The sequence below is a fragment of the Rhinatrema bivittatum genome, chromosome 6, assembly GCF_901001135.1.
Source record: "Rhinatrema bivittatum chromosome 6, aRhiBiv1.1, whole genome shotgun sequence".
Taxonomy (NCBI): domain Eukaryota; kingdom Metazoa; phylum Chordata; class Amphibia; order Gymnophiona; family Rhinatrematidae; genus Rhinatrema; species Rhinatrema bivittatum.
Genome location: NC_042620.1, coordinates 197,742,613 through 197,756,386, shown reverse-complemented (window position 1 = coordinate 197,756,386; position 13,774 = coordinate 197,742,613). Strand labels below are relative to the sequence as shown.

General features: G+C 46.2%; 1 protein-coding gene across 6 annotated transcripts in view; it reads right to left on the bottom strand.

Moving 5' to 3' along the window:
• Window positions 1-13,774, bottom strand: part of PIKFYVE (phosphoinositide kinase, FYVE-type zinc finger containing) — a 404,626-nt gene that overhangs the window by 133,745 nt on the left and 257,107 nt on the right. For all 6 annotated transcript variants that reach the window (XM_029606384.1, XM_029606389.1, XM_029606390.1 and 3 more), the window contains one exon: window positions 3,778-3,891. In XM_029606384.1, the coding sequence (XP_029462244.1) occupies window positions 3,778-3,891 (114 nt within the window). The remainder of the gene's footprint in view (window positions 1-3,777; window positions 3,892-13,774) is intronic.

Sequence of the window (13,774 nt, the reverse complement as noted above, 5' to 3'; positions counted from 1 at the left end):
ACAAAGTTAAAAAATAGTAAAAGATAAAAATTAAAAAAATCAAAAAATCTTAGAAATTAAGAAGTCTCATAAGACATAAAAGAAAAAATTAAAAAATATAAGAAAATAAAATATTAAAAAATAAATAATGGATAAAAAGATTTATTACCTTGTTTGATCACTTGTTATGTAGATTAGTGGCTAGTCATTTCCTAATTGCTATCAAATATTGGGTTTTGTTTTACTACTATGTCTTTTTAATATTAAGTTTCTATTCCTAGAGCCCCTGATGCGGCCTTAAAAAAAAAGGCGAAACTTTGGCCAGAGTCGGGCCATATATATTCAATCAATAAATCTTCTTCTTTCCAAGGCTCCGGTCTTGCTTTGTTTTTTCACATTCCTGACTCTTTATTAGCCAATCGTCCAGGTAAGGAAACACGTGCACTGTGTTTCTGCACAGATGTGCAGCAGCCACTGCTAGGCACTTTGTAAACACTCGAGGTGCTGAGGCCAGACCGAAAGGCAGAACTTGGTATTGAAAATGCTTGTGACCCACTATGAAGCGCAGGTATTTGTAGTGATGTGGGAATATGGCGATATGTGCGTAGGCATCCTGAAGGTCCAGAGAATAGAGCCAATCTCCTTATTGTAGTAGGGGAAGCATGGTGCCGAGACACATCCTGAATTTTTCTTTTTGAAGAAATTTGTTGAGATTGCAGAGGTCTAGGATGGGGCGGAGACCACCCGATTTTTTTGGAATCAGGAAAAAAACGTGAGTAGAACCCTCTGCCCCTCTGTGTCAGGGGGATGGCTTCCACAACCCTGGTTTGCAGAAGGGTGGAAAGTTCTGACTCTAGATGCAATGTGTGGTCTTTTCGGGCCCACAATGGATTGGGTGGAGAGTCCGGGGGTACTGTGAGGAAGTTTAGACAGTAACCCTGGGCTATGATGGATATTACCCATTGATCCATTGTTATGAGGTGCCAGTTGTTTTTGAAGTGGTGCAATCTGCCTCCTACGGGTATTTCTGGGTTTGGGATCATGGGTGAGTGGCCACTGTTCTCTGGAAATGCATCAAAATCTGGAGGCTGGACAAGCTTGTGGGGCTGGCTGTGCTCTGGGTGCTTTGGGCTGACGTGTATGTCCCCTCTGAGGGGCTCTGGCTGGTCTCACTCTAGATCAGTGGTCCCCAAACCTGTCCTGGAGGGCCACCAGCCAGTTGGGTTTTTGGGATATCCTCAATGAATATGCATGAGAGAAAATTTACATGTTATGGAGGCAGTGCATGCAAATTTTCTCATGTATATTCATTGAGGATATCCCAAAAACCCGACTGGCTGGTGGCCCTCCAGGACAGGTTTGGGGACCCCTGCTCTAGATGCAGGAGGATAGTATTTGTGTGAGCAGTACAATAATCTTCTGGGGTCCCTTCTCATGCTTTTGCGGGGTGAGGAGGAAGCATCTGTTGTGACTGTAGACAATTGACGTAGTGTCTCGTGGTGGTCCTTCAACTGAGTCACTGCGTCTTGTATTTTATCAAAGAGATAGTCTCCAGTACACGGGAGATCAGCAAGTTTGTCTTGGACCTCAGGTCTTAAATCAGAAGCTTTTAGCCAGGCCCATCTTCTAGCACTGATTCTTGTTGCTGACAAATGGGAAGCAGGCTCGAAGGAGTCATATGCTGCTCTTACTTCATGCTTCCCTGCTTCGAGGCCCTTGTGGATGATGGCAGTCAGGCTTTCCTGGTGTTATTGAGGCAATGAGTCTGAAATCTTGGACCCGTTTCCAAAGGTTTCTTTGGTACTGGGTCATATATAGCTGGTAGGCGGCTATCCGGGACACTAACATGGAGCCTTGGAAAGTTTTTCGACACAATCCATCTAAGAACGTCTGGTCCGTACCAGGAGGAGCTGAGGAATGTGGACGCAATTGTTTTACCTTTTTCTGTGCAGACTCCATCACAACAGATTGATGAGGCAGTTGTGGTTTTTGAAATCCTGGGGCATGTTGAACTAGATATGTTGCATCTGTTTTCCTGTTTACTGGTGAAACAGTGCCAGGATGCTCCCATAGGTGGTGTAGGAGATCCAACAGGACTTAATGTACTGGAATGGCCATAATTTCCTTGGGGGCATCAACAAACTGTAGGACCTCCAAGGTTTTGTGATGCGTGTCCTCTTCAGTCACTAGGTTGAAGGGGATGGTTTCAGACATTTCCTTGATAAAATTAGCGAAGGAAAGGTCTTCGGGAGGAGACCGCCGTCTTTCCTCTGGAGGAGAAGGCTCCGAGAACAAATCCTCTGATATAGAGGTATCTGTGTCTACATCCTCCCATGGGTCATAGGGAGTCTCATGTCAAGATCCGGAAGGAGGGAGTATGTCCAACACTCCAGGGTGTGGTTATCAATGGAGGCCTCGATGGCTTCGATGGAGGATATATTGACATCAATGGAGGCTTTGATGGAATCGATGGCATTGAGGGGAATGGTGGACGTTTAGGTCCTGAGAGCCCCGATGGACCTGGAGCTGGAGTCGGTCTTGAAGTAGTGTCGTCGTCCTCCAAGGAGCCCAGAATGAGTATCGGGAACTGCGGAAGTCTCGATGGCTAACTCGGTGCCGATGGAACGGGCTGAGTCGGAAAAGCACTGATGAGGGTGTCGAGTCGGTCCAGCAACGGTGCAAACGGCGATGGTTCCGGGGTCAGTGCTGGTATGGGGGCTGGCATCAATGGCGGTTGCAAGTTTCGGAAGGCATTGAGGACTGCCTGGCGGACAAGAATGTCCAATTCCTCCCTGAAAGCTGGTCCATAAGGAAAAAAGGTGAGAGAAATCTCACAGAGCTCCTAACCTGCGAGGCAAACTGCAGTGAAGAAAAAAAAAAGAGACTGAAGGGAGACCCCTGTGGCCACAAGTATTATGGCATGCTCAGTGTGCTAGTCAAAGTTTTAGAAACTTTTGTCAAAGTTTTAGAAACTTTGACAAAAGTGTTCTGTGACGTCATCCATCCTGCTTGTCCTGGGAGAAAAGCGTACTTTCTGCCACTAGCACACATAGCAGAAAACACAGGTGAATTTTAAAAGCCCTGCACGCATCAAAGCCAGGAGATATGTGCACAAGTCAGGCCATTGCACACCATATGGATTTTAAGAAGTGCATGCATATCCTCCGGTATGTGTATGAAAATTTTTCTAAAAAGAGGCGGGGCATGGGCGTTCCAGGAAATATGAATGAAACCAGCACGTATTTATGTGCACCAGGGCACGCCAGGGTCCGTATCTGCATAACTTTAATTCAGCTATGGATGGCATGTAACTAATAAAAAAAAAAAAAAATTCAAGGCTAGTTAGCAAAATTTTAAGGGTTTGGGCTAAAATGGAGGCTTATTAACCAGGAGAGTTAGGAAGTCCTATCTTTTAACTGGGCAAAGTGGGAAAAACTGGGGAAACTGGTAATTGCATTGGCACGCGTCTACTAAAATCCCCCCACTTACGCAGTAGAGGCGGCATTTCTGTGCACATGTGCCGAGATGGCATATGCCCACACTGCTGACTCAAAGTTACTGTCTTAAGAGAATCTCTCTCTCTCTTTCCCTCCACTCCCCCTCCCAAATACCATGGTGAGCAAGTCTGGCAAGTGAAAATTTCCTCTGGCTAGTGTAGCTGGATCAGAAATGTCATGCACACCTCCACATTTTGCAGAACTGAAGCTAACAGGAGATTCTCTGGAACACAGTTCTGCTGTAGAAATTCTTACCAGCAGAGAGGGGAAAGCAAAAGCAACCAGAACAGTAAAAGCATACTTTTGTGAGAAGTCTTTCAGGTCCTGTAGAATAGAAACTTTGGCTGGAGTCCGACGCTTGATGTAAATTTTGGGGAGTGGAACACACACTTCAAGCAATCTGATAGAAGAATAACTGAGGGCAAAAATAAAACAACACTCAAAGTCCTGAAGCAACCACCACTAAGGTTAGACAAGCCTCCCCCCCCCCTCCCCCATACAACTATGCAACCAAATTGGCTCTAGAAATGTAGAAATTACTTACCTGATAATTTCATTTTCCTTAGTGTAGACAGATGGACTCAGGACCAATGGGTATAGTGTGCTCCTGATAGCAGTTGGAGACAGAGTCAGATTTCAATCTAATGTCAGCACTACATATACCTGTGCACAAGGCTCTGCTCTTCAGTTTATGGATATATGTGTGTTTGGATAATTCTGATTAACTTGGTTAACTTGATTAATTTGATACCTGATTACTCGGATTGGTTGGCATGGTTTCTAGCTGGAGATCGCCAGGGCACTCAACCGAGAAGCGCTGACACCTGGTAATATGGGTGTCTGAGCTAGGGATAAGGGATGGCTTACCCATGCTTGTGTTGCTTTCGGGGGGAGGTTCCCCCAAGGATTCTTGATTACGAGGCAGCCATGGGCGGGGTGTCTAGTCCATCTGTCTACACTAAGGAAAATGAAATTATCAGGTAAGTAATTTCTACATTTCCTAGCGTGTAGCAGATGGACTCAGGACCAACGGGATGTACAAAAGCTACTCCCGAACCGGGTGGGAGGCTGCCCGTGCGAACGCTGTCCCCTCCTTGGCCTTAACATCGAGGCGATAGAATCTCGAGAAGGTGTGGATGGAGGACCACGATGCCGCTCGACAGATCTCTGCGGGTGACAGCATCTTGGTTTCTGCCCAGGACACTGCCTGGGTCCTTGGGAATGGGCCTTGACTTGTAGAGGTGGAGGCTTGCCTGCCTCTACATAGGCTGCCTTGATTATTTCTTTGATCCAGCGGGCTATGGTTGCCCATGAGGCCGCTTCCCCTTGCTTCTTCCCACTGTGAAGAACAAATAGAGGGTCCGTCTTTCGTACAGGTTCCGATCTTTCCAGGTATCGGACTAGGAGTCTGCCGACATTCAGATGGCAAAGAAGGCGTGCGTCTTCCAAGTCCTTATGCTCATCTGGAAATGGCAGCAAGATGGTTTGGTTTAGATGGAAGTGAGAAACCACCGTTGGCAGGAAGGAGGGTACAGTGCGCAGCTGTATGGATCCCAGCATGAATCTGAGGAACAGCTCCCAGCATGATAGTGCTTGAAGTTCGGAGATTCGAAGGGCTGAGCAGATTGCCACGAGGAACGCTGTCTTCAAGGTCAGGAGCCTTAGGGACAGACCGAGAGTTGGTCTGAATGAAGGGCTTGATGGACCCTTGGTCTGACCCAGCATGGAAATTTCTTATGGCAATTTCTTAAGCTCCCGTTAGGAAGTCTAACACTAGATTGAGATTCCATAGGGGTATCAGCCACTTTAGAGGTGGCCAAATGTGCTTGACCCCTTTTAAGAAGAGACAGACATCTGAGTGGGCTGCTAGGCTGGTGCCATCCACCCTGGGTCTGAAGCTGGAGTTGATGGAGTTGAAGGACAACCCTTTGTTCACGCTGTCCTGCAGAAATTCCAGGATAATGGGGATTTTGACTGTCCGCGGAAGGATGTCGCGGTCCTCACACCAGGCTTCGAATATTCTCCATACTCGTATATATGTTAAGGAGGTGGAGAACTTGCACGCTCGGAGCAGTGTGTCAATCACTGGTCCCGAGTATCCACTCTTTTTCAGGCGAGACCTCTCAATGGCCAGACTGTAAGCGAGAATCTCGTTGGGTCTTCGTGGAGGATCGGTCCTTGCTGGGTAGATCCCTATGTGGAGGTAGGCATAGAGGGTTTCCCGCCAGAAGTCTTCCCATGTCCGTGTACCACGGTCTTCTTGGCCAGTCCGGGGCCACTGGAAGTACCAGCCCTCTGTGGTGTTCTATCTTGCGGATGATTCCGCCCAGTAGTGGCCATGGGGGGGAAGGCGTACAGTAAGTCCTCCTGTGGCCAGGTCTGCACGAGAGCATCGATTCCCTGGGACAGCGGTTTCAGTCTTCGGCTGAAGAACTTGGGAACCCGGGTGTTGGACCTGGTTGCCAGAAGATCCATGGCTGGGGTTCCCCAGTGGTTTACTACCCGCTGGAAGGTTGCTGTAGACAGTGTCCATTCCCCTGGATCCAGACTATCTCTGCTGAGGTAGTCCGCAGTGACATTGTCTTTTCCCGCGATGTGGGCGGCTGATATCCCTTGTAGGTTTGATTCTGCCCACGTCATTAGGGGCTCTATTTCCAGAGACACCTGCTGGCTTCTGGTTCCCCCCTGGCGGTTGATGTAGGCCACTGTTGTGGCGTTGTCCGACATGACTGACTGATTTGCCCCGGAGTCTGTGACTGAACCGTAGGCAGGCTAGTCTGACTGCTCGGGCTTCCAGTTGATTTATGTTCCATGCCAACTCTTTTGTCCCATTGCCCTTGAGTCATTAGCTCCTGGCAGTGGGTTCCCCATCCTCGCAGGCTCGCATTCGTGGTGAACAAAGTCCATTCCGGTGGGGATAGGCTTGTTCCCTCGCTCAGATGGTCTTCTTATAGCCACCATTGTAGCTGGTTCCGAAACTGCGCCAGTAGCCGGAGGGGGGCGGAGTAGTTTTGAGACATCGGGTTCCACCGTGACAGTAGGGAATGTTGTAGGGGCCGCATGTGGGCCCTTGCCCACGGGACAACTTCTATGGTTGATGCCATGAGTCCGAGGACTTGGAGATAGTCCCATGTCATGGAAGAGTGGAGTTCAACAATGCTCGTAGCTGTTCCATCAATCTCCTTCTCCTTGTAGGGGGAAGGGTGACCTTGTTCTATTTGGTGTCGAACCAGACTCCCAGGTACTCTAGGGATTGGGAGGGCTGCAGGTGGCTCTTGGGTGTGTTGATGACCCACCCGAGGCTCTGCAGTAGTTCCTTGATGGCTTTCCTCTGGCGATTTTGCTCTGATCAGCCAATCGTCCAGGTATGGGTGCACGAGGATTCCTTCTTTCCTCAGTGTCGCCGCTACTACCACTGTGATCTTGGTGAACGCTCGGGGAGCCGTAGCTAGCCCGAATGGTAGGGCCTAGAACTGGTAGGAATGGCCCAATATCGTGAAGCGTAGGAAACGCTGATGGATGCGATGGATCGGTATGTGGAGGTCAGGAATTCTCCCAGTTGTACTGCCTTTATGACCGAACGCAGGGTTTCCATGCAGAAGCGGGGTACCTTCAGGTAGCGAATGACGGTCTTGAGGTCCAGTATGGGCTGGAATGTCCCCCTCTTTCTTGGGCACGATGAAGTAGATGGAATCATGTCTAGAATTTTGTTGGTGTGTAGGCACCGGTGTTATTGCCTTTAGAGCGAGGAGTTTGATAGTGTGGTTTCCACTGCCTTCCTCTTGGAGGGGTCGTGGCACGGAGAAATCACAAACTTGTCCGGGGGGATGCTGTGGAAGTCCAGGTAGTATCCATCTCGGATGACGGATAGGACCCAATTGTCCAATGTTATTTCGACCCATCTTTGGTAGAATAGGGCGAGAGTGCCCCCTATGATCTCTTCCTGTAGATGGATCTGCTGATTCTCATTGCATGTTGTGGCTGGGGCCTGGTCCCAAGCCGGCTCCTCTTTTGTTGTGTCTGTTCCGAAAGGACTGTCCCCTTGATGGAGTTGAAGGACAACTCCATCAAGGGGACTCCATCAAGGGGACACTTGGTAAGTGTTTTTGTATGGTCTAAAATGCTGGGATCCTCTGCTCTTGGGTGCCTGGGGAGAGGAGCGCTGATTCCTCTTGTTTCTGTCCTCCGGTAGACAGGGTACTGGGGATTCTCCCCATTTGTCGGCTAATTTGTCCAGTTCGCTCTCAAACAGGAGTGTTCCTCGAAAGGGCATTCTCGTGAGCTTCGTCTTAGAGGTCGCGTCAGCTGACCAGCTTCGGAGCCAGAGCTGTTTTCTGGCTGCCAATATGGACGAGAGGCTCCTGGCTGAGGTGCGTACCAGGTCTGAGATCACATCCGTGAGGAATGGTATTGCTGGGTCCAATGCCTCGATTGGCGTAGTTGCATCCCTGGCCATAGCCAGGCAGGCGCCTGATACCATGGCGCAGCAGGCAGCGATCTGTAAGGTCATAGCTGATACATCGTAAGACTGCTTGAGGATCGATTCCTGCAGTCTGTCATTGGCATCCTTGAGTGAAGCTCCTCCCTCGACTGGTATTGTAGTGTGCTTTGTGGTGGCGCAGACCAGGACGTCGACCTTGGGAAACCTCAAGAGTTCCTTCGTTGCGGGGTCCAAGGGGTAGAGAGCTTCTAGGGCTCGCCCTCCCTTAAAGGTGGCCTCTGGAGCGCCCCATTCCAGGTCGATCAGTTGTTGTATGGCCTGTAGTGTAGGAAAATGGCATGAGGTCTGGCAGAGCCCGGCCAGGAAGGGGCTCGCCTTGGACTCTGCTGTGTTTTGTGTGTCCGGGATGGCCAATGCCTTTAGACTTGTGGCTACGAGATCTGATAATTCATCTTTTGGAAAGAAGCACATCATGGTTTGATTCGGTTCCGTTCCTGGAGGGATTTCCCCCTCTTCCAGGGGTTCTGATTCCTCCTCCGAGTCATCTGTGTCCCCTAAGGGGAGGTATTTGTCCAGGGGAGGCTCATCTGGTGGAGGCTGGGAGGGGCCTGGGAGGTTCTGAACCACTAGTGGGGTTTGCGGTTGTGCTGCTGGTGGCCCTGTCTGTGCTTGGATGTAGGATTGCAGCTCAGCAAAGAATCCCACCCAGATGAAGTTGCCTCGAACCACATTGGGTCCGACGGCGCTCCCCGAGGGCCCCCACTGTGGAGGGACAGAGTTGGGAATAGAGAGGTCCGGGGTAGTCTTGCTGGTGGATCCGGAGTCCTCTACAGTCTGAGGGGGACCTTGTCTGGTTATGCGCTCTGGGTGTGCCTACGTTATGCACGTAGGAGCGGAAGATGCATGCGTGGCTGTGCGCACGGGCCTAGTTGTGCGTTCGGCACCCTTGAGTGTGCCGCTGTGCAGGTCACTGTGCGCACGGCGCAGATGCTCGCACCGCTATGCGCACAAGTACTTTGTGCGCTCAGCTGGCCGCTGTGCGCATGGCTCAGTTGTGCGGATGATGTGGCAACCAAGGGGGGGGGGGGGCGCGAGGCGCCGACGACCACACAGTAAGATGGCGGCCCCCTCAGGGGGTCTCCGCGTGGGAGGACCCTCTTGCTGGATCAGGGTCTAGCCCGGACGGGGCTGCAGAACCCGACTGTACAGACGCCAGAGGGACGATCTGTCCGGCTGTTTGAGCCTCGGAGACCGGAGACTTAGAGAAAGTTTTCTACCTTACCTTGTCTCGGTGCTTCCCGGTCCTCTGCCGGGCGGTCTCCGGCTGCGGGAGAAGAAGGAATTACCTTCACCGCCGCGCTCGGTTTTGCACCCGCTGCCTCTCAGCCACTCCCTTTTCAGGGGGCTAAGTCCAAGCCGGGTCAGCTACCGGACCGAGGCTGCCTCTCCCTTTCCCGGGGGCTAAGTCCACGCAGGGACCGAGGCTTACTTCTGAGGGATCTCGGAAATCACCTCAGGAAATGTCGACTGGGGGAGGGACCTTTAGGTATCACCGCAGGAGAATGGGGCTCGTTTTGGAGGTAAGGTTTTCTTTATTTATTTTTATTTAAAGTCTTTTCTATACCGTCACTAAGTTATATACCATCGCAACGGTTTAAATGTAGGTACATAAGTAAGTTTGGAGAAAGCGTACTATAGTACATTCTAACAGGTGCCATTAAGTTTTGGTTACATTAAATCAAAAATAAGTACAAATGTTTAGTGATGTAGGTTCTGGCCAGGTTCTGGCCAGGTACTTTTACAGGTAAAAAATAAATCACATTTACTGTGTTATATTATTACATTCATTGTGTACTCAATTTGTTAAAATATTGTAATGCACATTTATGAGCATAGTGCTGTGTGCCAGTGCTCTTCTGTTTATTCTAGTGTATTTTCTATTCTCCGGTCTCTTTATAAAAGGCTCGTTTAAAAAGCCATGTCTTTAGACTTCTCTTGAATGTTTTGGGGTCTCTCTGTAACCTGATCTCCAAAGGGATTGTGTTCCAGAGTGTGGGTCCTGCTAAAGACAAAGCCCTTTCTCTTATCTGGGTTGTCTTGACTGAGGGAATGGTTAAGAGAGCTTTGTTTGCTGAACGAAGTTTCCTGTGTGGTACGTGTACCCATAGTGCAGTGTTTAGCCAGTCCGCTTTTTCATCATGTATTAGTTTATGTATGGTGCATAGTGCTTTGCATTTTATTCTTTGTTCTATGGGTAGCCAGTGAAGCTCTGCCAGAGTTTCAGTTATATGGTTTCTTCTTTTTCCAGTTAGTATTCTCGCTGCTGTGTTTTGTAGAATTTGAAGTGGTCTTATTGTATTTGGGAGTCCTAGAAAAAGTGCATTACAGTAATCGGTACTGGCAAAAACTAGTGCCTGAAGCACTGTTCTGAAATCTGCAGGAGTTAGTATGGTTTAAGTTTTCTGAGGATCATGAGTTTAGCATAGCCTTCTTTTACTTTTAGCGATATGTATTGTTTTAGATTAATTTCGGGGTCCATTATTATTCCAAGGTTCCTTACTTTTTCCGCTAGTTCTATTTTCTGGTTGTTTTTGAGTATTATTGGGGTTTGAATGATTTCGATATTTTTTCTAAGTGTAGAAATTCAATTTTTTTCAATATTGATCACTAGTTCCATTCGGTTTAATAGTTGTTTTATGTCGTCTAGGTACATGTTTCTTCCTTAAATTTGAAGTTTGGTTTTCTAACACTGTGCGTGTGTGAAGTCCCGAACTGCTATGGAGACGGAAAAAACTGAAGAGCAGACCCTCATGCACGTGTATATGTAGTGCTGACGTCAGATTGAAATCTGACTCAGTCTCCAACTGCTATCAGGAGCATACTATACCCATTGGTCCCTGAGTCCATCTGCTACACGCTAGGAAATGCTCTGTTTTTGAATTTTTATGTATAATGTATAAAAAGACATCACAATCAGCGATATACAAGAAACTATGAATCAATATACAAAGGCTTTGTCTGGCTACATTTTTGAGTTAGCTGGACAAAACCCAAGATTTGAATATTTTCCCCTACTGACTGGCTAAATTTTTTCCAGGTAACATCACCGCACAAAATTTAGCTGTATAAAAACTGGCGGTGATGGATATGTTCTGGGGGCAGGGTTAAAGTGTAGCAAGTGAGCTCTGATATTAGGCATAAGCTGGATAAAACCAGCCAGGAAAATCTGGTGGAAAAAATACCTGTCCTAAAGTTATCTGGAAACTTTATCCGAGAATGTACAGCAGAACATTTATCCAGGTAAGCTCTGCTGAATATCTGGTTAAAGTCATCCAAGTAGCTATACACAGGTACTGTAACTTTATCGTTCACTGAATATTGACCTCTATCTAATTGCATGTCTCAAATGGAAACCTATAAATAGAATATTCCTCCTCTCCTCAAATTGAACTCAATTGTGAGAGCGGGTGGATTTTTTGTTTAAACTGTCCACCCACATGGTTTAAATAATGCCATTGAATGGTATACTTTATTGTGATTTTTTCCTCGATGCAGGATGTTATCTTTTATATTTTGGATAGTTTAACATTACTACGGCTCTTTTTGAAAGCTGCTATTATTTGATAATATGATACCAATTCAATGAGACTTTAGTTATTGAATGTAATTAGGTGCCTTTCAGGTCGCCGTTTCCGGTAAAAAAAAACAAAACAAAACAAAACCAACCCGCCAGTTTTCATGAAAAATACTCTGCACCGATCAATACGTTTTTTTTATTTTTGTAAATTATGTTGAAGTTTGAAGAATTGTACTATTTTATAATGGATTGGTTTTTGCAGATGCCTTCCTTGAAAGAATCCCTTGAAGAAGAGCTAGAGGAAATTGAAACACGGTCCCGTGTCGGGGTTCAGTTGACATCGGGCAAGATGATACTTGGAGTCCGACATTTTGTATATTCTGAAACTTGGCATTCAATATTTGGATTTCTGATTCTCTACATTTAATGAACTTTGCAAGATAAGTAAACAAGTATACTATAATTCTTTTCAAAAATATTCTTGTTACTCACATTGGTTTGGCTATGAATTGACATTTTATGAATAAAATTTGTCAATTTTGTCTTCATGAATTGACTGCACTATTGACCCATGATTATATATGAGTGGTCACTCAAGACGATGATGCCTTGTATGATGGTCAAGCATTACACTGGAATCTGCTCTCACAATTGAGTTGTTTGAAGAGAGGAGAAGTATTCTATTTATAAGTTTACTGTTGTCCACTCGACCTCATGACGACATTTTTAGGTGGACTGTGATTCATTGCTTACATCAAATGGAAACCTTTCAGGCATCTTCTATTTTAAAAAGATAAAATGAAAGAAGTCACGAAGCCCCCTTAATAATTTAGTTTAATTAAACAATAAAATATATTGTAGGCATAAGCTGGTCAATGAAGCCTGTCTGATGCCTAAGCTTAAAACAAGCAAGGGCAAGTAGGTTACCAAATATATGGATAGCTGGAGAATATCTCTGGAAACAATGCTTTGGGCTCAGCTGTGTTACCACTGCCCTGGGATATAACCAAATCTTAGAGAGACTGTGTGTCTTTTACAGAACTGTATAACAAACTGGATGAAAAAAAAATCTAAAAAAATATTTTGACGGATTTAAGAATTAAAAAAAAACAAACCAAAGGAATAAAGGAATGAATGAGTAGCCATTGATATAGTTTCCTATTAATTCTGTATTTAAACTTCCAAACCATCTTTTTGATTCTCATGCAAGTTAATATACCTGCTGTACTTTCTTATAAGACGGTCACTGCACACATTGTGAGACTATATTAAAGCAAGCAATTCTGGCAAGTCAAAATGTACATGCGGTATCACTTGAGTACAGTACATGGCAAGAGGCAACACCAACAGCACATACAACCTCATTATAAAATCATGGCTAGAAATAAGAAAAAAGCCACAGGAAAAAAAAATGTCTGAATAAATGTAAACCACTTTCTATGACAACCAGCATACCCCTGCAAAACAAATAAACAGTTTTGCCCAAAACATATTACATAAGGAAAAATGCATGAATCCAGCACCCTGCTTGGAGTTCATGAAGTAATTTATAAGAATAAGTTTAAAACAAGACCAAGCAAAAGCTAAGCCAAGCAGTGGAATCCTTTGAATAATTTGTCAGGGGCTGGCCAGGTAGCTCAGAGGCATTGCTGTGTGCTGCCATATGGAGGACCTGAGTTCAATTCACAGGTCAGGCCTTCTGTTCCATAGGCTGGCCACGGATGCTGTAGAGGTGGCATTCACAGCCCCTGGGGAGGAAAGTCCTAACCTTTACACAAAACACAATACCTAGTGCTAGACTTAAAGGTTTACAACTGCAGGGTTCCAGAGTGAATGCTGGTGCGTATCTCCTCCCCTCCCCCTCACCAGATGTCACTGCAATTACTATCCTAGATGAGTTGGAAGCGGTATATTAAATAGTGGAAAACACCCAGATAGTTCTGAATGATGGCTCATGGCACCTTAGTGCAATAGGGGCCAATTCCAATTGAAATGGATGGTCAAAGGAGCAGGAGGAAATTGCTAGGCAAAAAATAAACACAAAATAATGATTTGCCAGTATCAGAAAAAATATTTTCTGTTGATTAAAGATTATCAGGTAGTTGGATAGAGCTAATACCTCTGTTAAACTAATGTTAAAAAAAGATGCAAACTTCCAGGCCTTTTATTCATGCTCACTCTCTCTCAACTAAATACTTTTGTCTTCTGTTCACCAAGTTTTCTTTTAACTTGTGGAATGAATATTGGGGATCATTTTACTAATCCCTCTTTTCAAGATTT